This window comes from Glycine soja, chromosome 11 (assembly GCF_004193775.1).
Source record: "Glycine soja cultivar W05 chromosome 11, ASM419377v2, whole genome shotgun sequence".
Lineage (NCBI taxonomy): Eukaryota > Viridiplantae > Streptophyta > Magnoliopsida > Fabales > Fabaceae > Glycine > Glycine soja.
This window is the reverse complement of record NC_041012.1, coordinates 34,455,053-34,482,562: the sequence shown is the minus strand read 5'-3', so window position 1 is coordinate 34,482,562 and position 27,510 is coordinate 34,455,053. Positions and strand designations below refer to the sequence as shown.

Here is a 27,510-nt window from a genome sequence, read left to right as displayed (position 1 = left end):
TTATTAACTTACATATTGCTTTATATATATATATATATATATATATATATATATATATATATATATTTGCACAATAAAACTACAATATTAATACAGCCATACAGGCAACTAAGATTTATTTATTTGACATTGAAAATGTCATCAATAATACAAACAAACTATATATATTTACTATATTTCACTAACTAGTCACTCATTTGAAAAACAGTCATCTAATCCTTGATTGGCCACGAACTTGCTTTAGCAATTGTGTTCTTGTTCGCCTTAGTTGGCTTTGACATTAGTCTCAGTTTTTTCTATGTCTTGCTTCCTTCTTGCTTTGCATCATGGAGTGTTGTTCATGCAAAAACACAAGAAGATGCACCACAGCCAACTCCTCTATGTACTAAAATCTAATTAAGAACTGTCACTGGTTACACATGTAGATCCTTTAGTTGACTCATAAAGGGCAACTTAGGGTCTTTCTCAATGATCTCAATTTCTTTTTGGCCTTCTGAGCGTTGGTTTGAACTCTCCCGTTCACTTCCTCCAAACACTGCACAAGGTGATAAGAGAAGATCAGAATTTATTAAAAGGAAATTATAAGTTTTCACATAATATATCCTCATGGAAAATAAAATAACTAACCAAATTCTGCACCATGCTAATTAATATTTGCAATTTGCTTGCGGTCCGTGCATGCATAGCCGATATTAATATTAAAAATGTGGTTCTCATATTGAATTGTTCTTATATATATGGTTATGGGAATTGAAAGGATAACATTAAAATCTAGTTTACCTAAATCTGAAAATAAATAAAGGTTTGCAATTGAATAAGCATGTTAATTAGTTACCTGTTGCTTTCTTCTCCTCTCAAGATCAGCCTAAAGATAGAAGCATGATCCAGGTTAGATATGGAATTACCATAATTAATACAGTAAAGAAAAAAATAAACATTCAACAATATTGATCAAATTGTTAATTAAATTAGTAGGCATACCAGAGCTAGTTTAAGTTGCCCGTTCTCTTCTTTCAATTGGTTTAATTCTGCTTCTAATTCAACAGTGTATGCCTGCCAAGGCAAAATTAGAAAAGGTTATGTCAGGCAAAGGAATGTCATTAACAACAATAATTGTCAAATATTTACATATTATGAAATCTAGGCGAAATACATACAAATTTCTTACAATATTTATTTAATCTTGGCCATTCCTTTCTCTTCCATTCTCCCCACCCCATTTGCATCCAATGGTTTATACTTAATATAGCCTGAATTAACAAGCAAGCATTTTGTTTTTTAAAAGTTTAAAATTTGTTACCCCTGTAGTGCAATTTCACTCATTTTGTTAAAAAATTTTAGGAAGTTTTCTAAGGACAAGAATTCTCAAAAGTTATCCCTACTTATCTTTCGTGGTGGTGATCCCTACTTATGCACCTTTTCTTTACCTTTTCCCCCAATCACTGGTAAACAGTTTATCATTAATAATAAAAAAAAGGCTATTCTCACATCTTTTTATCCTACCCCTTTACACCCTCTCTTTGGTCAATGAAGGAGGAAAGAGTTTATCAATAAAGGAGATGTAAAGAGTAGTGTAATTAAAAAAATTCTGTCATAATTAATTTGATGCTAACTGTTTTGCCTGCCACCAAATTATCAGTTATGGGGGAACCCTCCAACTGAAAACCACAATGCACCTAGGCATGTGGCAGCCAACAAAATGCACTACAGAACAATCTTATTGACAATTTAACATCTTCACAGACCAAGCTACTTAAGAAAAAATAATCCTCATTCTATCAGAATCAAAATTCCAACCAGATCTTGTGGCAAAATTAGTAGTTGATTTTAATATCAGTCCTATAAAGAAAAGTTAATCACGTTACCTTTGCTTAATTTATGGGGAAAATAACAAAACCTATCCCAGTGGCTATTGTAATGGCTTATAAGATTAAATATTGTAAAGAATGGATATATGTATGACATGTATTTACATTAAGCAATGCACATTACACAGTAATCTCTAAGAACCAGATAAACAACACAAGTATAGTTCACAAGATGAATAATTAATAAGACATCTAGCTTCATAACTAGTGCAGTTTGTGAAATTAATCAACAAGGTATGTCTACCTGTTTTCTTGCTCTAGATCTGGCTGCTGATTCTCTGTTCTTGATCATCCTCCTCTGCCTTCTCTCTACCACCTTCTCCACAGGACCATCCAACACCCTCTTTCTCCCTCTCAATACACTAATGTCCATCCCGAACTGACCACCAGAGTTTTCGCCGGTTCCAATCCCCTCCGGTGAAACCGGGCTCACTGGCGCCACCATTCCCATGTTACTCACTGCCGCATAGCCACCGCCACCATTCAACACCCTCCCTCCAAAGCAAACCCCCGGTGGCGGCACCGCCGCCGGTGGATACCCAACATCCCTCTTTCCATTTCCAGCATACCCAGAAGAATCCCCAATTGCACCACCAACACCACCCTGAGGCACAGCCTGGTAAGGCGGTGCAACCACATTCCCACCACCACCGCCACCGACATCGACGCCACCCGCCATCCCCATTACCGGCCTACCGACAAAAGAAGCCCCCATTGTAGGGTTGTTATTTGCATACATGCCATACTGCTGCATATGTTGATGTGCTGAAGCTTGAGCAGGCATGGCAGGCATTGCAGCCATTCCACCTTGTTCCCTAACTACCCCAGCTTTAACCAAGAAATCCTCCAAAGTCATCTCTCCAAAGGTAGGTTGGCGAGGGGCAGATTCGGTATTCTGCACATTATTATTATTACTACCACCGCCACAATTGTTGTTAGTGTTATTGTTTTGCTGTTGCTGTTGTTGTTGCTGAGATTGTTGTCCTTTGTGTATCTCAGACCAAACCTCGTCCACTGTTTTCCTACACAAGGGTGCAGGAAGTGTTAGAGAACCTTGCCGAGGAAGGCTTGGTTGCTTCCTTATCACCCCTTTCTCTGTCAAAGCTTCTAAAGACAAGTTGTTCATGTTGTTGTTGTTGTTAGAGACGGAATTGTTCAAAACTTGATTCTCTTCTGCACTCCATATGCTGCTGAGGAACTCGTCCATGTTCATGGACCCGAAGTTCTTGCCACTCTCCCATAGCGTGTGCTGGAACTCGTCAAGGGTGAGGGAGTATATCGAAGAAGATTGTCTTCCCAGTGATGAAAATGGATCGTTCTTGTTGTTGTGTTGTTGTTGCTGCTGCTCCAATTGTAGCGGCGATTCGACCTCGTTTTGGGAATTCATCTCAGACTCAGGCACCACCATATGTTCTTCTTGATTTCTCTCCTTTTCTTTTTTGCTGCAAATTAAGATGCCAAGTCAAACACAACCTCTTAAGTGTTGTTTGTGAAAGGTCAAAAGATGAGTAAGGGAGAAAAGATAATAATATATAACGTTATTATGATGGTGATCTTTCTTGTGATGGAAGCAGTAGATTCTCTGTGTCATTCAATTTTTCCCACAAAGTCAACGGAGTTAAACACTATTTTTATTAACTATATTTGGATATCTACAAATCTACCCTTTTCTTGTATGATACCAGTATATTCTCTTTATTTTCTTTATTAAGTATACCATAAAATTCCTATATAGAAGAGAGAGAATTGTGGAATAAAATACACATAATGTAACAGAGAGAAATAAAAAGAAACAATAAATTCATTAAATTATAAAATATATTGTAGTGTTTAACATTACTCTTTTTTTTTAAGTAAACTGTGAAGATAATTTAATATATTTTATTTTAGTTTTATGGTTACAAATAAATTAGAGATCGATTCCACTATTTTTCGCCTTTTCTTTTTAGTCATTCACCCTGCCTTTAGCTTTATGACAAACCATACACAATTTTGTTGAAATGTAAGAACACAAGTTAGTAAGAGAAAAACCCTACCAGCTTTTTTTATTTTTATTTTTGTGATTCTTATTTTGTCATTGTATTACTAGAGTCTAGATATAAATACAAATAGCACAATCAAGTTGACTGAAACGTGTGTATAGCCAGTGATGCTACTTCAAGACAACGGCACCATTCTCGCTTGTGGATGTTGCGCGAGAACTAGAGACTCCATTTCTTATGTCTATCACTAACGCCAATGCCATTATAGTGACAATCCTACAATGTTGTAAAATAATTTTATTTCAATCACAAATTAATGTTCATATAACTTATCATAAAGATTAGTAAATTTGTCGTATGCATAGTATAAGTTGTATTTAAATAAGAGTATAAATTATTCTATCAGTATATAATATATTTTCTCATAAACAAATAACACCTTAAAGACTTATTTAAATAAGTTTCTCTAAAAACACTTGTAGGAAAAAAAATACTACTATGATTAGCTAATGTAAAGTTTAATGATTAGTGGGTGAAAATCGAAAAAATTCATCACATCTTTTTCTTCTTATTTTTCTTTTTTAGAATTAATTCTAAATAAGCTAATCCAAATTGACCCTAATTTATATTTTATAGCTAAATACTACTATGAACCATCAAAACTGCACTGCATCCTGGTGAGCGAGTCACAAAATCAACGATTAATAATCAAGTAATAAAAAAGAGTATTTAAGTACCTTAAACTTTATCTTTTTTACAAGACACCCTAAACTTTATCTCTTTTGCAAATAGAGACCATAAACTTTAATTTTATTTCAATCAATCCTTAAACTTTATCTCTTTTGCATATAAAGACCTAATTTCAATTTGATCTCAATTAATTCTTAAAAATGACTCCTTTCATAAACAACATTTTATATTAAATTGGGGTTAAATTACTAACAAAAGAATCTCAATTGTTTATTAATGTTTTTTATAAATCACTTTTCAAACATTAAAACATAATAAAATTGAAAATTAAAAATTAAAACAATCAAATATTTTTTTATTAATGTTATTATTTTCCCTTTTTATATATCTCTTTTAAATTTATATTTTTTTATTACATTTTAAATATGAAAAAATGAGGTGTCGATTTATGAAAAAGTTAAAATTAAATATCAATCATAATAATTTTAAAGTTTATGGTATCTATTTGAAAGGAAAAAAAAAAGTAAAGTTTAACACTTAATGTTCTGTCCCAAAAAAAAAAAAACTATGAAATAATATAAAATTGAGTTGAAGAGTGCGCCTTTCCCACAGAATCAACTCTTTTTACTTTTGTCGGGTGCAACAAAGCATATGAAAATATTTTGCGTAATATTTAATATTATCCAAAACTAGATGATGGAGATACAAATGTTGATGTTGATTCTTGTTCCACTGAGGAGAAAATTGTTTCTCTCCACTGAATCCCGCTTAGAAATTACTAAGTCAAGAATATTATCAGTATCGAGTAGCACGGAAAGTTGAAAACTGCACCGCTACCCTTTGTCTAGTGCCTATAAATATCGAAGCAACAACCGGTTTTATTGGCATACAGAAAAGTTCAGTAGGTAATAGGCATGGACCTCCATAACCATTACTACTGTACCAAATAGAGGTAAAAATATAGTAGAACCTTGTCACAATCATGTTTGATTTTCTTATCCTAAACTTTATTAGAAAATTATGGTAATTTTTCATAAACTTCTATGTAAATGCTTATAAAGAAAAGAAAGAAAAAAAACCAACGGATCGGATCTAATGGAAAAACACAATATGATAAATCAAGATTCGAATTTCTATTAGAAAAGGTGTCCAAATTTAATATCGACTTAGTATAGAGTTACTTTCAAGGAAAGAGACATGTAGGAAAAAATATATAAAAAAAAGCCTAATTTATTTTATTTTCTTAATTTTTTTCCTTATACAAGTCCATGAACAAATTTCAGTATTTCACTCTTTAGGTGCCTTACGAAAGTAATAATAATAATAATAAACAATTCAAAAATATGGCATCCCTTAAATGTCATGTTCACATTAGGCACCGAAAAGGCGAAAACACCAAGTGGCTCAAATATAGATATGATATTGACAAAAGTTTATTTTTCAGCACAGTACTTCATCAATTAATAAAAAAATGTTACATATGAATTTTAATAATTATTATAAAATTAAAAAAAATTTTAAAAAAAAAAGTCTTGTGATTGATCGATGAGAATACATATTTTTATTTCAAAAAAACATTTTTAAAAGACTCGAAAGGGAATACTCGAAAGAAGGAAAAACATAATGAAAAACGAGATTAAGGTATACCAAACCAGCTGATCCAATATCACAATTAATTAATCATTGTAATACTCTCTCTACTATTAAATCAAATTTATAAAATCATGAGTAAAACTGGATAAATAAGAAATGACACCCTTTGGTTAAAAAATTAAAGACATGACACTCTAATTATTTTTTTTAATAAATTTCAGTCCAAAATAAAGAGTGTATTTGAAAATATAAAATATACATGCATGTGTCGTTTCCCACGAGATAAAAAAAAATATACAATATGCATGCTACTACCAAATCCTAATGCTTGCACGAACATTCAAATAAAGAGAGTTAAATCCCACTAAAATCAAACCAATTAACGATCAAATACCAACTCAAGGACCAAGCATGCACCATGTGCCTTTGTTATTAATCTACATCTCAGTATACAAACCAAAAGATAGAAGAAATCAACCAAGGTGCAATGAAAACAAAGGATCAGCAATTATACATAATTACAATATTACACAAGAACAAAGCATATATAGATAAAGAGATACCTGAAAACAAAATGTTCACCCCAAAATGCTAGTAAATGATCAAGCGAAACACGTTCCTTGTGTACCCCAAAAAAACCCTAAAACTTATTTATAAAGGCTTGGGATGTGAGGAACTGAAAAATAAGAGTTTTTTTTGCTTCGGGTGTTTTTCGGAGTGTCAACACTTAAACACACTGTATGTTCAAGCTCACAAACAAAGACGCCACAAAAGCTAGCACACGGCGTTATTATTAAAGAATAAAAGAGTTGTTAAGTGCCGCAACGTATTATATATAAATTGAGGAATTAAGATTGTCCCATGTAGAGATCAAAAAAATCAGAGACCAAAACATTGCAGCCTTCGCCACGTTAAGGACAGGTGTCGTTTGTGCAACCTAGTTTTGGCGCAGTCCCTGCTTTCAGCTCAACACGTATACGTACCCTTTAATTTGTAAATTTCTTTCTCTTTTTTACTATTTTTTTTCCCTTAAAACTTAATGCGAGTGTGTACGCTTTGATTGTGAGGTATCGGATGCTACGACAAACCACGAAAAGGATATCTATTTGTGGTGAACAACATACCTTGGTAGTACCAACTACTAGTGACAGTAGACTTTGTTTCTAAATTCAAATAATTCATTATTTAAATTTAAATTTTGATTAATTTTTAATATAGAATATATTATATAAGAAAAATACTCATTTAATATAAATTTAGGATTTTCAACCAAGATTAATTATTATTTTTTATGATAATAATTTTGATTTGAATCTTTTTTGATTAATTTCTTTCCTGCCATGGCAATCGGTGGTCAAAATTAATTAGTAACCATTTTATTTTATTATATTATATTATTCTTTTTTAACCTATCTTATCTCAACTTTTCCACCAATCAACATAATTTTGTACAAATTTGAACAAATTTTAAGAGAAATTACATTGATTGTAGACGGCTAATAAGAATAAACTCTTATTTTGACTTAGTGTTTACCAAAAGACATGGAAATGATATATCTGATAGACTTGCTAAGGTAGCATTTCATTTCATGATTGTTACTCTGCAGAAGACATGCACCATCAGATCTGTCTATATGTTTTGGAATATGATGTGATGACTTTATCATGTGAGAGTCGATATGTTAATTTGGATTATAATTATATTTTTGTAATATTTTAATTTCTATAATTAAGGATTTTAATTAGATTATAAGAAAATTAAATTTATTTTTAATGTATATCATTAATTAATTAATTATGAGATAATGAATTGTTATATTTATGTCTATGTTATGTATATGTCATGTTGTATGTATGTTTTGATGAGTTTGAGTGCATGGACCTTGAGTCATGAGAAAAAGATAGATGAGTTTAGTAAAGTGTGGGGGTGTAAATAGAAGGAAGTGAGAGAGTCATAGTGTGAGACCTTGAAGTTTCTTGACTCAAGGGATCTTGCAGTGGTATTCTTTTCGAGTGTTGAGGCTAGTTTAGTAGTAAGGAACTCTCTTCCTTCCTCTCCCATCTTCTATTTTCTTTTTCCTTAATGGACACTTTTGAAAGTTTATAAAAGTGTTCACTTTCATGGTTTTGATGCAGTATTTATTGGTTTTTGGGGGGTTTGGGGGTATGGATGGTGAGGAATTGTTGTGAGAGTAGGAGAAAGCTTCCATCTTGGACCCAAAGTTTCTTGCTTTACTTATTCTTCTTCACAAAGTCATCTTTTGAGTTTGAATAGGTAAGAGAAGTTTTATCATTTTTCTATGTTTAGGTTGTTGTTGATTGGTTTTAATGTTGTTAAAAAATGAATCATGTTGCTTAAAAATGATAGTTTGAGCATTTGAGGTTTTGAGTTTTGAAATTGGGGTTTTTGATTATTTGATGAATATTGGTTAAAAGTTCTTATTTGTGAAAAGTTTTGATGTTGCTTATGTATCGAAATTGATAAAAAATGATTTGGGTTTGTTTTGGGATGATTTGGAAGTCATGAGAGACAATTTTACAGAATTTGCGTCCAATGACCAGTCTTGTGTCCAATGACCAATTTTGAGTCCAATGACTAGTTTTGATGTGGATGTGATTAATGTTTGTTTTCCTTGCGTAAATTAATTATTATGAGATCTTAATGAATTTGTATTGATATGAGATGTGATTGAGATGATGTTGTTTTATGATTATAGTTGACTTTATGTTGAGATCATAAGATTCAATTTATGATTTTTTGGTGAGTTGTTTGTAAGAATTCAAGATATTGGAATGTCTTGCTATGCTTATTGAACTATAGGTGGGTTCATAAGCGTGATGAATATATGACTAGTGAATCTATGATGTTATAACCTCTTATAGTATTGAAATTGGTGAATGAATTAAATTGATGATGATGATTGAATGTATTGATGATGTGATATAATGTTGGACTTGAATGATCATAACATACATGCATTGATGAATAACATTGCATGTGAGTAAACGTGTAAGTTGGAGGTGTTAAGAAGGTCCTCAACCTAGTGTTGGAGGTTGTTGTGGTGGCTTATGTCTAATGGGCTTATAGAATGGATGGGTGGACAAATCCTTAAATAGATTAGAGTCTCAACATGACATAACATGATAGTTAGATATGTGCATTGATAATTGTGACTAGAGAATATGTTACTTGAGTCATAGAAATACTATGATGTGTGATGATTGATGGACTGATGATGATGATGGCGTATGATGATTGAAACTTTATGTAATGATTGATAAACTAATGATTATCATGAGACGTCCTGTTAGGAAAATTCTAAGACTTATGCTTTATGTATGATTTCTACATATTATGTTAAATATGTGATGATAGTGAAATATGCTTTAATTATTAAGTTTTATCCCATTTTAGTATGTTTGTTTTTGGTAAGTTTATCATTGTATTGTTGCACATGTGGTTCGTGCCTATGACAATCCCGTATTTGGCATACGTGGGGAACAAACGGATAGTAGGTGGTCCCTTGTATTTGGAGGCTTCATGGATATTGTATCTGGACGTGAAGACGCATTATGCATTTTTGTTTCCTCTTTAAAGTTATATATAGTGTTGACCGACTCAAAATTTATATAGTTTATCCTTATAGTGTGATTTGTGTTTATATGCATGTTTTAAGGAGATTTAAATTACTATAGTGTTGTATGTATATCATGTGATGTTTTATTTTTGAGTTGTGCATTTTAGCCTTTGGCCTTTGAAATGAAAAAAAAAGTTGGCAAGCATTTTCATAATCAAATTAATAGAAAAAAATTTAAATGAATTAAAATAAAAAATTTCGCTTAAGTTAGTTCCTAATTTTATGTAATGGTAACGGGTCACTACATATTTAACTGAATTCAGATCAATCCATCTCTTGTATAACTTTTATATTTACACATTGAAATTCAAGAAATTTTCATACAATGTGGTTTAAACATCTATCTAAACACACACCCAAATAATATGATCTCCAACTTTAGAAAGAAAAAAAATAATTATTATAAAAGTGAACTAATTTACTATACATATCAGTTTATAATTAAATAAAGCTATAAAAAAAAGACCTTTACGTTATTAATACATGCATTATTTATTTATCAGTTTGTACTTTTTTATGATCTTGTCCTATTTGTTTAAATTATGTCTTTATCTAACTTTTCCACCTATTATAGTTTTTTTTTATTTATGTTCCTATCCATTAGAATGGTTATAGAATATCAATATATTTATAAATTATATTATTTTGTAATATGCCATATTATTAGTGTAAAATCACAACATTTACATCAAGAACTTAATTTTCAATAAATACAAGTCAGACACTAATAATTATGGTGTAAAACAAAAATCTAACATGATTCCCAGAAAGGCAAAAATATTGTTTGACGTAGTCGAGTGTACAGTCGTCAAAATGGCTCCTCCCAACCTAACCTTGGCTCGAGTTGACCAAAAGGCCCGTAGGGCCAAAAAAAATCGTCGGGCTAAAAATTCCCCAAAGCCTGCAAGGCTAAGGTTGGCTTATGGGCCTTAAGTTTCATATTATGGCTTACTTTTTTAATACTTAAGTCAAGGTTAGCTGAACTCGACCTTGAATGAGGTCAGTCAAAAATAACCCTAACCGAGGTTGGCAAAATTAATCATAGATGAAGATGGTCGAAAATCGCCTCGACTGAGATCGATTGAATACAAACCTAACTGAGATCGGCCGAACACAACCCTAGCCGAGGTTGGCCGAACACAACCTTGGTCGAGATTGGTTGAAAAAAACTCTAATTGAGGGTTGCCAGAAACAACATTGGCTAAGGTCGACCAAAATTAAGCCTAGCTAAGGGCAGCCAAAAACAACCTGGTCGAGGTTGACAAAAAATAATCCTAGTCGATGTCAACCAAAAACAGTCGACCGAGTTAGGCCAAAAACAGTCATTGTCGAGGTCGGCAGGAAATATCCCTGGCTGAGGTTGGCCAAAAAATAGCTTTGATCAAGCTTGAATGAAAATACCCTTGGCTGAGGTCAACTGAAAACATCCCCGACCGACGTCGACCAAAATTAACCTTGATTGAGGTCAGTAAAAAATTAACCCTATCCAAGGTCAACCAAAAATTAACCCTACCCTAGGTCGGTCGATAATTAACCCTACCCAAGGTCGACAAAAAACAAGCTAGCCAAGGTCAATTGAAATTAATCCTAGTTGAGGTCAATCGAAAATAATACTAGTCGAGGTCGACTAAAAACAGTTTGGCCGAGGTCAGCCAAAAACAATCTTGGTCGAGGACGACCAAAAATAGCCTTGCCCGAGGTCGACCGAAAACAACCTCGACCCACGTCATCCAAAAATAGCTATGGCCGAGGACAACCAAAAATAACTCTGGTCGAGGTCAGCTAGAAATTAACCTAGTCAAGGTCGATCGAAAATAACCCTAGCTGAGATCGACTAAAAATAGCATGGTAGAAGTCACTTGAAATTAACCCTAATCAATGTCAACTAAAAATTAACCCTAGCTAGGGTCAACCAAGATTAATCTAGTCGAGGTCGTCAAAATTAACCCTAGTCGAACCCAAGCAAAAAGAGCCAACCAAGGTTGGCCAAAATCAACCCTGGTTGAGGAAGACCAAAAACAACCCTAGCCGAGGTCAATCAGAAAAAGTCCCACTAAGGTCGACCAAAAATAGGTTTGGTTGAGGTTGGCTGAAAATAACCTCAACCGAAGTTGGCCGAAAATAATCTTGGTCTGAGTCGAGATAAAACAATCCTGACCTTGGTCGGTCAAAAATAACTCTTGATCGAGGTTGGCCGAAAATAACCTGACCTAGGTTGGGGAAAAAAAAACAAGATGCATATGAATGATGCATGGCATGGCATATCCCGCACACGTACGGAAGCATGAAAACGTGCTTCCTCTCAAACAAGGCATCTTCTCCCACGCCTGGGATTCCAGTGGCATGCCATTCCTAATAAGGGGGATTATGGGCTGGCCTTGATCTTTAACCATGGCCCAATCCTGGGCCCAAATAATAAAATCAAGCATCTGGGATTTCACAATGTTGCTACCTGCACTCTATTTTTACCTCATTTACTTCTAAGCGGCTCCCGTCACTCTTGTTTTATTTTGCAAGTAATACTTGTTATTACAAGTTACACGATATACAAGCTAGCTTTCAAAATTTTAACTCCAGAGAGGAAAAAGAAGAGGAAAAATGAAACCTGTAACTTTAACACAATTCTAGTGATGGTACAAATAGTCAGGCCATGGAAATAAAAACAATGCAAAGAGACACTACAGAGACAAATTATTAGGAGACAAAACTATCCATTTTATCTCAAGTACAAACTATCCATAATAAAAGATAAATAAATAAAATAAATAGCAAGAAGCATATTCTTTTTCAAAATGTTTTAATTTATTTGTTATTAGCTGATGAATTTCCAAGAATAATCAAGGCTTAGTTCCATTGGCCATTTTACATGAGCTTTTAGCTCAATGATGCAGATTTTATTTTTTTTCAACAAGGACAACAAAGTTTGAATTGTCAAAATTTGCTTTATAAGTGCACTCTTGTGGCGGCAAGCTGGCAAGGGCACAGGGATGGGGTCATTTTTCGGGATTGCTATGGACAGGTGCTAGCAGCAGCTACTTGTGTGAATCACCAATGTTTTACTCCGAAAATTGCAGAAACAATGACTTTCAGATGGACTATTCAGCTAATTCAACAACTCTCTCTCCATTACCTTCTTCTATTTGAGACTGATTGCCAAGAATTCTCTAGCTTGGAAGAATGGAAGTGTGGATAAATGTACATACTTTGATGGTATTCTGCAAGATTGTGAGTATCTCTTGGGACATAGAAACAATTCATGCCTTGTTCATACTAGAAGGACAGAAAACATTGTTGCAAATCGTCTAGTTAGGATTGCTTTTTCTTTTGCGGATTTAGTCTGGATTGAGGATATTCCCTCACAGATTCTCTCATTTGTAGCCCATGAGTAGATGACCTTTCCAGCCCCTAGTTCCGTTTCATAATATACCATAGATTTAATTTCAAAAAAAAAAGAAGCAAAGTTTGAATTGACTTATATATAAAAAAATTAAAGTTTGAATTTATGACTTTGTATAACCTATCCAATGTTTGACTCCCTGACCTATCCCTAATGCATGTCTGATGTCTGGTTACGACTTCTATTAACACAACAAATTGTGTAAAAAATAAGTTGCAAATTCAATTATGATTTTTTTTTTCTGTCAAAAGTCGTAAGTGTATTTCAACTCATTAGATTAAAGACTAATTCGGTTTGTGATATTCGATCATATATATTAATTCACGAGCTGTCGTGCATGGATTTTCCCATCTATTTTTTTAAAAAATTGAGACGTATAAAATGCATTCCATGATCATTATAGAAAAAAGAAATCCTAGTACTCAATAACGGTATTATATTCTGGTGTCTCATTTTCTACGGTTCAACTCTAGCGTTATGAATCTCACTAATCCAACTGGACCACGACCCTCTCCGCTAATATTGCTGACAAATAATCAAGTCATCAATGCGTGGATTAAAGTTCATTCTAATTTTGCCAACTCGATCGTATGCCTAGCTTCCTTCACATACAAGTAAAGCAATGAGAACAGCACCATGCAATCGATGGATACAGCATAAATGGCACGAGAACATGAATTGGATGGTTCACTAATGCAACAACATCACCACACCTTAATCCCCGTGGTGGTGCACGCAGGAAGTATTTCCTGTTTAATTAAAACACAGATTCCTAATTAATCGTTCTAATCATGGTTATTGTCAGCGCCGCTTTATACAACGCGTGGAATAGCCTATGATTTAATCACTTTTAATTAATTTTATATAACAAGTATTGTATGTTATAATGCTGAAAACAACGTACTTGTAATAAAACTTGAGCATCATTAGTACGTTGGACCTTATTATATATGCTAGAAGTGATTAAGGATTCAGTAAAAAAAAATAGATTAAGGATTCAGAATTAACTATCATTTATCTATGGAACAAGTTTGATTTTTCATTATGTTACTAAAATCTTATTTGTTGGACAATAATTTTCAGGAGATCTTCAATTTTAGTACTGAGAAACTAATTGAATAAGGGTAAAATTGATTGTCATTTAGACCTCCCACTGTACAAGTTTTAATACCAAAAAAAAAAAAAAAAGAAACATTAATTGCAGAATATGTGCCTAAGATCCTGTAATAAAGCTTTTGCATCTTATACTACCTAGTGATCATTCCAAGAGCGTAGTGCAGTTCATTTAAAAAGCTTCTTAAATATTAAAATATACTATAACATAACATACATTTCATTTCTATATAAGCCACCTAAACTCACTCTTTGTTCAACACACAAGCTAGCCACTACTGAACCAAAAAAGGAAAGAGGCAAAAGAACAAGAGATCAGAAAAATGTTTTCAGAAAACACCCTTTGGCTTATGCTTGCTATTTTCTCCCTTAGTGCTTCCATCACACTGGCCTCTGACCCTGATCCAGTCCAAGACTTCTGCATATCAAACCCAATATTTGGTGCCATCAAAACATCACATGACATGCACTACATTCTCCCATGCAAGAACTCCTCCGAAGCCACCACTGAGGACTTTGTCTTTTCAGGACTCAAAAAAGCCACAGGGAACTTCTCAGACACAGGCCTAGCTGTGGTGTCAGCAAGCCCTACCAATTTTCCAGGACTCAACACTCTAGGCTTGTCTTTTGTGCGAGCCGACATCGAAGTTGGGGGCATCAATCCACCCCATTTTCACCCGAGAGCCACGGAGCTAGTTCATGTGGTGCAAGGAAAAGTGTACTCAGGTTTGTTTTTTCTTATCAGCAAATGTTAGTTGTTAATTATATAGTTGTTATTTTTGTTTTGTTAGTGGGACAATTCAAATCCACCACCTCTTCCTTCTCCCTTCTCTTTTTACCACAAAGTCAATCTTATAACTCTATGTACTTAGGTTTTGTTGATTCCAACAATAGGGTGTTTGCTAGAGTACTTGAGCAAGGAGAGATCATGGTGCTCCCTAAAGGGCTAGTGCACTTCATGATGAACGTTGGCGATGAGCCTGCCACATTGTTTGGAAGCTTCAATAGCCAAAACCCTGGTATTCAGAAGATACCTTCTGCTGTGTTTGGCTCAGGGATTGATGAGGAGCTTCTACAGAAGGCTTTTGGATTGAGTTCTAAGCAGATTGGGACCTTGAGGAAAAAATTTGATCCCAAGACAGCAAGGTAGTTCTGTTGGTCTATGTACCTTTCAGGGTTTGAATCATGTCTTGGGGTTTAAATTTTCTTGCTTTTTTCATTGTTTTGAAGAGTTTTCAACCTCTTGTCCCACTTTTTGTGTATCGTTGTAGTATTAATTACAATACTATATAAGTAAAGAATATGGAGTGCAGCTTGGTCACATTACCTTGTATTGAAACTCTGAAGCAGCAAATAGTCCATTCCCCTCTCCCCATAATATTAATTATCAAAATAATAAGATTAAAAATGAGATAGGAAAAAATTTCAAGTTACTTAAGTGTTTTTATTGTTGTTCTCTAATTAAAATTGGGGTTTCATCTCAATGATTTATATGATAAAAATTTGTATTAAAAATCAACATAATTTATCAAAAGTAAAACTTTAATTTTGATTAGATAATAACACTGACAAACACGTAAGGTTTGTCCCACAAGGTAATAAGACTTTTGGGCGGTGATATACTTTGAAGGAATGAAGGTTGCTGAAGCACATGATGATATGATTGATGACAAGGAATAATATAATAGAGCTGCGTGGCAACCTAACGAGCTGCTAACTAGTTTTTTACACCCCAAATACTTCAAAAGTCGTCATAGGCTTTTTGCAAGAGATGATAGCAATGATAAGGCTTTGCCAATTAAGAAAAACATTATAGGCAACACTGCCAAAACAAACACGCGACATTATTAAGCTTCAAAATCTATAAATTAATGGGAAACCAGCATTTTTTTTTTATTTTATTGTGGCAAGTGGAGGACATGGTTTTGATTACAATTCAGAAAAGCCAAAGCTATGCCTATCATGAGACACCCAGTAACGCGCATGAATTATTCTTTCGTGCTACAAATTTACTTCTGAATTCTCAGGGGTGACATTATGCTTGGCCTTACACGTGACATGGAAAAGGGTACAAGGGACTAAAGACATTATTGACAATAATTTATACACCCCTCTTTGGAGAATTTAAGTTCGGACAAATTAAATTAGACACAATGCAAAAGTAACACCATAATTGCTTTGGCGTTTTTGCTTTGAAATGTGGAATTTTTCCGTTCAACATAGCCATTCAACTAAGTTGAACGTTTCCAAACACAACCTTAATATACTGAGAAAACACACACACATACACACCTTAATGCGCTGACCCAATAACTAAACCTCAAAAGACATTTACCCAGAGTCCTTAAACCGTGAATGAACCTCAATATGGATGTGAAGCATTGAATCATTGTAAAGAATCTGATAAGATTTGTCCAAAGTCCAAACAAATATCTGGTAAGAAACATCAAAATAACCAAATCAAGAATGGTACATATAAACCTAATGGGATTTAATATATTCTCTCTATCTTTGATCCTCTATTTTAAAATCAGACTAATTTGAACGTCAAAATCCTTGCAAGCACACCACTGAAGTCTATGGAAATTTCATTCGAATATTTCACTTCCGAACACTGGTGCTAAACATAACCATGTTTGATTTAGATGATGGGTATTCAATTTAGATCATAACATGAATCATTTTCCCTTTTCTCATCTATTTATCTACCCCATCATCTATATATCTGTTAGCTGTTTTAATATGAACCACAAACTTCCGTACACGGACATTTAGAACAGTTGAAAATAATTAGCATGTGTCCAAATTCAAGTCAAGAACACGCTGTTGAGAATTGATTTTTGGTAAAAAAAATTAAATAAAAAATCAGGCAGTTAAAAGCCAAACACGATTTTGCAAAAATAGTGCTACTCATCGCCATAGTGTCAGCTTCAGAGTAACTTAAACAAGCCAATTTCTGTTAAACAACTTCCCACACAAAAGAATATAGTTCATACAATTATTGAGTAATTGAATTCTCCCTACCATTAAGTGTACACAATGTTGTTCAAAGTTGATCATACATCATTCTGTTCAACAGTTTGAATCCTCCAAAACTGAGATATTAAATGCTGAAACTGACCTGAGATAGACCGTAACCAATATAGAAGCCGCCAACTTCTCACAGACAGTAACTAACATAAAAGAAGCCTACTTCGCACGTAAAAGTGACTTGATGATAGTATCACTCATACCATCAGCATGAGCAAAAATGTGACCAGAACCTTGGAGTTCATGATAGTTAATCCATGGAAGGTTTTGTGCTATGTATCGTTGCAGTGTAACTGGAACCATCATATCCTCATCTCCTTGCCAAAGATGGACAGAGCCTTCGTTATTTGGAAATGGGTTTTCAAGATCAAGGGGACTATATTCCCAGTTACCAAATCCAATATTTATGTCGCGGTGGATGGTTTCATAATCACCTTGCTGTATTACCTGTGCCTGTGGAAGCCACAAAAAACAAATTTATAAATCTCTATGAAGAATTGAGGTAAGAAACTGATGTTTAAGGGACTTGAAGAGCTAAAACTTTTCCAAGCCAATATGCTAACAGAAACAAGGCATGTTATTATATATTTATGAGAGGAAATTATTTAGTTGAAGACAACTACAGAACTTCAAGCATACTCAATTAGAATGAGGCTAATCAAATTTAATGGTTCAATTAATAAGCTACTTCTAGAACGAACCCAATTCTCACAGAACTATTTCTTTATTAGTGGATGAAATTCAAAAGATTCCATCCATGCTAGAAGGGCACTTACAAAAGTGAAAAGTTGCTTTAGCATTATTCAGATAACTGTAAAATCAAATATCAAAAGTGCATGCTAACAAAGCATTATCAAGTCAAACTGGGTGCACAAGTATCAAATTGTCTTGCTTCAACAAGAATATACATGGCAAAAGTCTTTCCTCTGTAGGTTGGATAAACTACATGGATTAAATGATGTCATTGTGCAATGCCTCAACATGAAAATACATGCATAAAATTTTAGAATTTCCACATCCCTTAATTACAGATGAACCTTTAACATTCAATTTGTTACACATCACAAATTGCGAAAGAACTCAAAACAAACTATCTGTGAAATCAATAAACTTTAGGCAGTTATCCATGGGATGCAGATAATAGCTAATTGGAAAATACAAGGCACTAATATCATGAAGATTGATTTACCTGCTATGCCAACCTAACCAGGTCACAGTGGCAGTACTCTTAACAATTTTCTATATAAGTTGATTAGGTAATTTGAAGATAAAAGAATAAAAAGAATGAGGATATGGCAGGAGCAATGCACCAAAAGCCTCGGGCACAAACAAACATTTTGCTTCTCTGATAAAATATGCTTCAAAATAATTCTCATGCAATTCATTTATTCTGCTCTCAATTGGCAGATGATGTAACAGATATCAAGTTCCAAAAATAAACTCCAAAGTCCATATTCCTAGCTATTCATGGATACAGGGTAAGTATCTTTATCATATATCAACTTTATTGGACCCTTACTATTGTCATTTATCAAATTTAGTCCCCTCATTCTTTTTTTTTTTTTTGCCAATTTGATCCCACTATTTTAAGTGTGTAATTTTGGTTCATCCGTTAACTTAACATTCAATATTTAAAGGAAATGCTGATGTGGATTGCAGTAGAGTGCTATGTTTAGATTTTCACCAAATATTGAATGTCAAATTAGAGGGCGAGTCCTAGTGCAATGGTAAAGTTGTGTCTTGGTGACCGGTTGGTCATGGGCTCGAATCTGGAAACAACTTCTTTGCATATACAAGGAGAAGGCAATTTACAATTACTCTCCCCCATACCTTAGTGAAGTTGTGTCTTGGTGACCGGTTGGTCATGGGCTCGAATCTAGAAACAACTTCTTTGCATATACAAGGAGAAGGCAATGTACAATTACTCTCCCCCGTACCTTAGCGAAGTGAGGAGCCTCTAGCGCCGGAGTATGTTAGTTTTTATTGACTGTCAAGTTAACAGAGATCAAAATTACACAATTAAAGTGTGTTTGAATTTCCGTTAGAAACCATGTTCAACTGGATGAAACGGTGTGCGAGCGGCTATTCATACATAGCCAAAATAGTGGGGGACCAAATATGCATAAAAAATGGGCAGGGGATTTGAGAAATGACAACTGTAGGAAGACAAAAAGTGCAACTAAGCCTTAATTATTACAAAATGCATCAAACTATTGTCAATAATTATACAAGGTTGATATTTAATAGCTATATCTTCTATATATGTCAAACACTACAACACAAGCAAAAAGATTCATAGTTCATAGACCTTTTAATTTAAGAATGAATTTTCAGGCATTTTCTCCCACAATTGTTCATGCAAGAATAACATGATCCAAACCAAATCCTTAGGGAACAAGATATTATTTGTCTACAAATATAATGAACAATGAATCAGACTAAGTACCAGCGGATCATGTTAGACTACCAGTATAATGCATCAATAACATGTGGCTGGTAGTCATGCAAGAATAACATGATCCAAAACTGATACCAATATAATGCATCAATGATCATAGTTTAAATACTCCAGTCTTTTTTTTTTTTGATCGGCAAAAATAAATTATATTTATATATATAATTATAATCAGTACCAGCGGTACTATCAGTACAAGTAGTTAGACTACCAGCCACATGGTTCCAAAATCAGACTAAGGTCAGTCCCAAAGGGAACCAATAGCTGGGTTCAAGTTCTGTTAACATTCCAGTTCCTAAAGATTCTACCCCCCTGTATTAACAAAAACTGATGAAATGTTAGTCGACCAATAGCTGTAGGGAAGTGCAAAGTCTTTCTCAAAACTCCTCATCCACGTCCAAAGTATAAAAATAGCATCCTCCATCACCTTGTTGCCATCAAAAGTCTCATTTGAAAAGATTATTTTATTCCTCTGTTGCCACACTGCCCATGTGAGGGCCAACCACCAGCATCGCCATCTGTTATCTCGAATCCGATTAGGCAAACAGATGGCATGTTGGGAGAAATGCTGCCTAGGTTTCTGCGGGAAAGCTCCTAGGATGTTCACCCACGACATGGATTCCCACCAAAAAGGGAGAATCTTGTGTTTTAAATACTCCAGTCTGAATTTGTGTTTTATATTATATATCTTTTAATATCCATAATAGTAACCAAAGACAAACTATTGTAGTAGCTATTAATTCCAAAAGTTATTTATTTTTTTTATATCTGTATAACATCAAAAACGAAGAACACAGAGTATGCATACAAAGAATTCAGAAGCATTAGGCGGTCAGAATTGTTTACAACCAATTTCAAAAAATGTAGGCATCCACATGCTAAATTAAACAGTTAGAAAAAACTGAAAAACAATTTTCTTTCGTGACCAAATTCCAAGAGAATATATTCACAACATGAATTTGTGCAGTTGGTGAAGTTCTGATCTTTGGAAGCAAAACAATTGCCAACATATTTCAAAATCAAACCATATTTTACGAATTTAACCAATACAGCTAAATCACACTGAATTGCATTCAGCAAAAATTCACAATTTTGTAATCACCTAAAGGCTGGATACCTACCGCATAACTCTTTCTATCGGACAACAACTTAGGCAGAAGTTCTTTGTCTTGATGAGAAAAGATATGTGGACTATGAGCAATTACACTAGATCCTGGGAACCATCGCTGAGTGTTCCACCAGTAAGTTAGCCATGGTACGTAGTGAGCAACACGAAGTGCCCATTGGTCTTGTAATTTTTGTTGGTCATAGGCTTCAGTAGTTAAGTTTGCAGGTAGACCAGGCCACCAGTAGTTGACAACTGGGGCGACAAGTACTGCACCTGTCAGCCTGTCAGCATAAAAAAATTATTTTTACAAAGAGAGGTTGACAGCTGTATCTCACACTGCTAACATGTATAGGCAAGCAAGAAGATGTGAACATAATAACAAAAGAACAAATCATGTAAAAAGAAATATTAGTGATATGCTTTCTGTTTTACATATTATTCTGTTATTATGATTAGATAGTAATTAGTGATTTAGTCATTATTACTCATTATTAGATTGATCCTATGTAATCAATATTGATCCTACTTACTCATTATAAATAAAGGCTGCCTGATCATACACAACACACAACATTACACAGTAACTGTTATACTTTCTAAAACAATGGTGTTAACAATAAACTAAAAATATCCCAAGTCATACCTGTGAGGTATGTACTTAAGGCAGTTCCAAACAACTTGTCCACCCATGGAGACACCAACTACATAGAATTTGGAGCCCAATCCCAGCTGATCTGCAAGCTCTTGTATATCTAGAGCAATGCTTTTTAGTGTACGATTTGGATCAGGATCACTTTCCCCATAACCAGGTCTGTCGAAAGATACAATGTAGATCCCCAGCTCCTCAACAACATCCTGGAAAAACCCATCTTAAATATAATAGTACAAACAACAAAGATATTAGAGAATGCTATGAAAGACAAAAAAAATGTAATATTAATAATTACCGGTGATAGGGTATCGGCAATCACAGCATCATGCCTGCAACTATTAAAACCATGTACAGAGATGATTTTATACTTGGCTGCATCTTTTGGAACACCATGCTCTTTGTATGCCAAATGCCTTCCGTCTCTTAATTTGATTCTTGGTGCTGTTATAGGTGGTCCATCAGGAGTGCCGCATATCTTGGGAGGGGGAGGTTGAATAACCTGATAAGCCCATGCTAGAAACCCAATAAACAACACTGCTAGTGCTGTTCCAAGAATTCCTGAGAGATAATAATGCCAAATTTAAAAAACAGATAAATAAAACTTCAAACATAAAGACTAAATGACAATTTGCAGTCCATAAGTCAAGCATAGGAATATCAAAATACAACTTAATAATTACCCTATGCTCCAATACAGGTGAGACTAGTTATAAATCTCCTAAAGCCAACAGGGGTTGGTTCAGTTGGCAATGATTGGTTTTCATTGTTTATGCTGATTGAAAACAAATAAAGTTGGCAATGATCGGAGCAAGTTACTTAAAAATGCTTAGGTTGGACTCCTTCTACCATCAATCCCCCTTAGCAAGCGAATTTGAAGTACCATTATAAACTAAGGATAAGGCTTGTAGCACACCAGGATTTGGAATGCGATACTCTCCTCTCCCTAGACTTTAGCTTACTAATAAACAAATCTCTTACTAAAGAAAAGGAATGAACAAAATAAAAAGTGACCAACTCCCATTGATAACTAATAAGAATTTAATACGAACACATAGTCAGCATAAAGATTTACTTACACAGTCATCCAAACATCGAATACCAATTCACCATGTGGACTAAAGTAATAACTACTTTCAAAGTCATATCTAAAGCAATTTCTGATTGGTTGCCACTTGTCAGTGTAAAAGTTTCTACACCTATAGTGTATAAAAATTAAACTTAACTAATAAATGACGTGTAAATATGAGGAACGGAATATCATAATGCCCCAGGTGCAATTGCAATCCAAGCCATAATAATAACTATTAAATTGAAACATAATCGATGGTTCATTATACGTGTCCACACAAAACAATCTATACTGGATGGTTATAAATCGTCTGGTACTTGTCTTCGATATCTTCAATTCCTACGGATAAAGAAAACAAAACAAGCGCAGGGAAAGGCTTCCCGAGCTTTCTCGGTGCTCATCAAACAAACAATTTTTTTGGATTAATATTCACATATCCTCATTTCTAACTATAGATGCAACACGACCCAGAAACATTTACAGCTTAAAATGCAATAAAAAACGAAACTTTAACGAAGAGTGAGTGGAACTGCGAAGAGTAACCTGAAGGAAGGGGTAGAGAATTGGTTTTCTTCGCCCTTCTGGTGTGGGCCCGAGCTGATGCAGCAGAAATTTTTCTGTTCACTCCGGTGGCCATTTTGAGAGAAGAAAGACCCACCCGCCAACGGAACAGAGGGAAAGGCCTCAAGTAGAGATAGAGACAGAGACAGAGCAGAGATCTAAGACCTCGGAGAGAGAGAGAGAGAGAGGAAAGTTAGAAATTTAGAATGTTAGATACATCATAGTAGTGTGTAGACTTTTTATTTTTTTATTTTTATAATGATGTACTACTGTAACCTTAGATAAGGCGATCTGGCGAATGGCAATGACGGATTGGACATTATTATCCTTAATTCCTAGCACAACGAATGCATTTGTTATTGTGTATCAAAATATATATATTTTGTAAATTGAGAGTACAGTAATAAACAAATAAGTTTAAGTGTAACATTAAATATTTTTGATAAAACAAATATTTTTACTTAATAAGTTCTTTGAAGTAGAAAATTTGAGAGTGTATCGAAGCAGAAAAAATATATTTAGAGTTTCACATATATTTGTTATTTTATTTAAAATATTTATAAAGTTATATGAAAAAATTATAAAGTATAAATGTTAAAACCAAGTTTTAACTTTTGTTAAAAAGAAATTTTGTAACATTATTCAATAATAATATAAATTATAGAAATTAATAAGTAATTATTTCATTTAATTAATATGATAATAATATTATTATATAATAACAAGTATAATATATATTAAATATTTACAAATAACGAAATAACATGTTGGTAAAAGTACAATAATTTCTTATGATTGTATGTGTTATTGTGTTAATATAAATTATAGGATATAAAAATCTGTGAGTAAATAAAAATTCAAAAATAAAAAAAGAGAGTGAGGGAGAGAAAATAGGAAGGAAATTGGGAAGAGAGAGAACAATTTTTCAAAAAAATAATAAAAAGAAATGAAATGAAAAAGAGAAAGGGTGAGCGTGTGAGACCAAAGAGAGTGAAACTGAATTGTGTAATCTTTATAAAATAAAAAAATAAATATTCATGTTTGTCTTTGAATTTATTAGAGGTTCACAATTAAATTCCTAAAAGATTAAAAAAATTAAATTTTGTCCCCAAGTTTACAAGAAGTACAACAAATTATTTTTAGTATTAGCTTTTTCCATAAAGTCAAATGATTGAGCCTACGTGACTGATGTGATAAGGAGAGGTTGTTGAGTACCAAAAAATTGACTTTTCAATTTGGCCTCTAAACTTAATTAGTTCTTATCATTTTAATCATTTAGTGATATTTTTGGTCTCTGAACTTAAAATATATTGTCATTTTGGTTCTTAAAAATATTTTTAAATATTCAATTAAGTTTCATATTACATGAAATTATTAACATAAATATTATCATATTCTCTCACTTCTATTATTTCTATAATTTTATCATTTAAATTATATTATAAATATGAAACTTAATTTATGAGTGATTACATCACAATAGTAAGTGTTAAATCTAAGACATTACTAACAAGATTCTATAAGGTTTCAAACCAAATATTCTACTTAAATTAAGTTATTATCTTATATGTTATTAACATACGTAGAATGTTAGATTAATTAATTAATTAATCTATTTTATAATATAATATTAATGACGAAAAGATAGTTAAACAAAATTTGACCCATTATAACAATTAAGTATAAGAGGACATGAAAAATAAAAATGTTAGAACCATTTTCTTATATACCTTTTTGCAGTTTTCACATTGTTATTCAACAATTGAGTATTAGGAGACATGGCTCATTATAAGTTAAAATTATACGACCTATAAAATTAAGCATAAAGTATAGTTCATTCATTATATTCTCATTGGAGAAGCTAATTGTCGTCTATCATGTTGAAGTATACAATATATATGACCTACAAAATTAAGTATAAAATATAGTTCACCAATTATATTAGTCATGTTAGAGTATACAAAATAAAATAAAATTCAATAAAAGGTAAAAAAAATGAAAATATCTAATTTCGTCTTAAATTTTGGTCAAATAAAAAAATCCATTTTATATCTCTTTGTTTTTTAATTTCCTCCTTAATTAAATAAATATACTGACTTTTAAAAACAAATCATTTGTTTGTATCTATATATTTACATAATACATATTCTTAATTTCATTCTTAGGAAAAACTAATTTAATTTTAATATATTTATTTATTTTCAATTCTGTTACATAAATACACATTTTAAATATAAAATTTAATAGTTTTTTATGCTTAACAATTATCTTTCATTCAATTTTCATTATCATAAATAATTATTATCACTATAAACAAATGTTATTTATTATCACCATACTAACAATTTATGTATAGTGTAATACTTAATTAAAAATTCAAAAATATTTTACAGATTAAAATGATCATACGTAAAGTTTAGGGTACAAAAGATAAATAAGTGATTAAATCTAAAGATTAAAATGATAATAAATTATTTTTTTCAAAGACCAAATAAAAAGTTAACCTTTTGACGGTGGCAGCCATTAAGCAAATTCATGGACAAAATTTTAATTTTTTATCTTTTAGGAACATAGACACATCTATTTGAGTTAAAAAAAAAAACTAACAATAAAACTAATTTATTATACTTTTTGTAAATTCATAGACAAAATTTTAATTTTCTATCCTGTGGGAACATAATACAAAATTTTAATTTTCTATCATGTAGGAACATAATTATTGGCGTCTAACAAATCCAACTACAAAAATAAATATTATCCTAGAATAAAAGAAGAAAAATGGAAAAGGTGAGATGACAAAAAAGTCCAATTAAAGGACACTGGTCACCAAACTAAAATAGGTTAGTTGTGTAGATATTAGATTAGTATTAAGTAATTAATTAATATGGAGTTAAATGCTCATTTTATGTTTAATTTTAAAAAATATCTGTTATTTTATTTATAAAAATATGTGGCAAGGTATGCAGTATTTATTTTTCTCTTATTATTAATTATTAATAAGAAGAATAATAATCTTTAACAGTTATGATAAGGATATTTATTTTAACGTATTTTTCTTTAGGACATGTTTATTCTTAATTTTTATAAATTTATTTATTTAATCTCTTTTCTTTCTCTCTTTATATCTTTTATTTTAATTTTTTTTAAAATATATAAAAGACAGAGAATGTCTCTTTTCCGTAGTCACAATAATAATAATAATATCATATATATTTTTAATCTCGGTAAATATAGTAATATTGAGATCTTTAATTCATAAGAAGAAGAAAAATTAAAATAAAGCATTTAAAATACTAAAAACAAACATATATATATATTATAAAGACTAAAAGATTTATCAATATATATTAGTCTAAGTAAAATTGAATTCAGTCTCTTCAAATAAGATTTCATATTTAAAATTTGAATATGATACTCACACCACTAATGTCATAGTGATTCAAACAAAATATTTAAATTTTATTAATAATTTATTATTATTATTATTATATGGACTGAAAAAGTTGACACAGATGATGAAAAAATCATTATATATAAAGTACAAAGATAATTTATAATATAAAGATAAGCAAAATGATGTTAAAAAAAGATGGGAAGTTAAAGAAAAAATTACTTTCATGACAGTAATTTAAATTAAGAAACAAAATATTAAAATTAAATTAAGATACTTTAATTGAATCCTTAGATTTCGAACCGAGGTTCTTTGTGCTTGAAAAGAGTACTTGAAATTAAATTAAATCCTTAGATTGAAAAGAAGTGAAAGATTAAGTATAAGATATAAGTTTTATAGAGACGTCTTAGATTAAGGATAAAATTGTAATTTTTTCAGTCTCAAACATATAAAAAAAAACTAAAAATAATTAACTTTATTAAATTATGTCAATCTATTAAAACTTGATATAAGTATAAACTTCCTATTAAATTAAGTGAATTTTGAAGATAATTTATTAAATAAAGTAAAAATAATTAAAATTTATTTATATTTGAGATCTAAATATAACAAAAAATTATATTTGAGACTGAATGGAATAACTTACATTAAAAATATCCCTGAATCCAAAGAAATTATCACCTCTGTACTATAGTACTTGATTACAATTGTAAATACACACGAAAATATAAGAAAAAGGGATTAACTACTTTTCTTAAAAAATTTCCTCAGTTTTTTTAGAAAATACACTAAAAGTGAACATACGAAGCTAAGTTGAAAGTTTTAGGCTCAATAGGATGAATTAAAGGTATCGTCAATAAGAGAAAAAATGTTAGTTTTAAACATTTCTTTGTTAAAAATCAAAATGTTTTCTTTCATATTCAATTCCCTAGCTGCCATTAGTTATGATAAAATTAATAAATA

General features: G+C 32.2%; 3 protein-coding genes across 4 annotated transcripts; 1 reads left to right on the top strand and 2 right to left on the bottom strand.

Annotated features, from left to right (window-relative positions):
• Positions 1 to 87: 87 nt before the first annotated feature.
• LOC114374155 (protein ABSCISIC ACID-INSENSITIVE 5-like) lies at positions 88 to 6,940 on the bottom strand. 2 transcript variants are annotated; one of them, XM_028331763.1, is made up of 6 exons: positions 6,697 to 6,940; positions 4,025 to 4,126; positions 2,113 to 3,310; positions 982 to 1,053; positions 836 to 865; positions 88 to 535 (listed from the first exon to the last, which is right to left on the bottom strand). In XM_028331763.1, the coding sequence occupies exons 2-6, from the start codon at positions 4,111 to 4,113 to the stop codon at positions 440 to 442; spliced, it is 1,485 nt and encodes a 494-aa protein (XP_028187564.1). In that variant the 5' UTR covers positions 4,114 to 4,126; positions 6,697 to 6,940; the 3' UTR covers positions 88 to 439. The 2 variants fall into 2 exon arrangements, with proteins under 2 accessions (XP_028187564.1, XP_028187565.1); XM_028331764.1 differs by lacking the exon at positions 4,025 to 4,126 and having other exon boundaries at positions 6,697 to 6,939.
• Positions 6,941 to 14,509: 7,569 nt separating this feature from the next.
• LOC114375386 (germin-like protein subfamily 3 member 2) lies at positions 14,510 to 15,659 on the top strand. The gene is made up of 2 exons (XM_028333160.1): positions 14,510 to 15,007; positions 15,154 to 15,659. Exons 1-2 carry the CDS (start codon positions 14,605 to 14,607, stop codon positions 15,429 to 15,431), a joined length of 681 nt encoding a protein of 226 aa, XP_028188961.1. The 5' UTR covers positions 14,510 to 14,604; the 3' UTR covers positions 15,432 to 15,659.
• A 1,490-nt stretch (positions 15,660 to 17,149) lies between these two features.
• On the bottom strand, positions 17,150 to 23,373 carry LOC114376339. Its single transcript, XM_028334425.1, has 5 exons — positions 23,139 to 23,373; positions 21,822 to 22,084; positions 21,518 to 21,729; positions 20,888 to 21,155; positions 17,150 to 17,764 (listed from the first exon to the last, which is right to left on the bottom strand). Exons 1-5 carry the CDS (start codon positions 23,230 to 23,232, stop codon positions 17,471 to 17,473), a joined length of 1,131 nt encoding a protein of 376 aa, XP_028190226.1. The 5' UTR covers positions 23,233 to 23,373; the 3' UTR covers positions 17,150 to 17,470.
• Between the last annotated feature and the right edge of the window lie 4,137 nt (positions 23,374 to 27,510).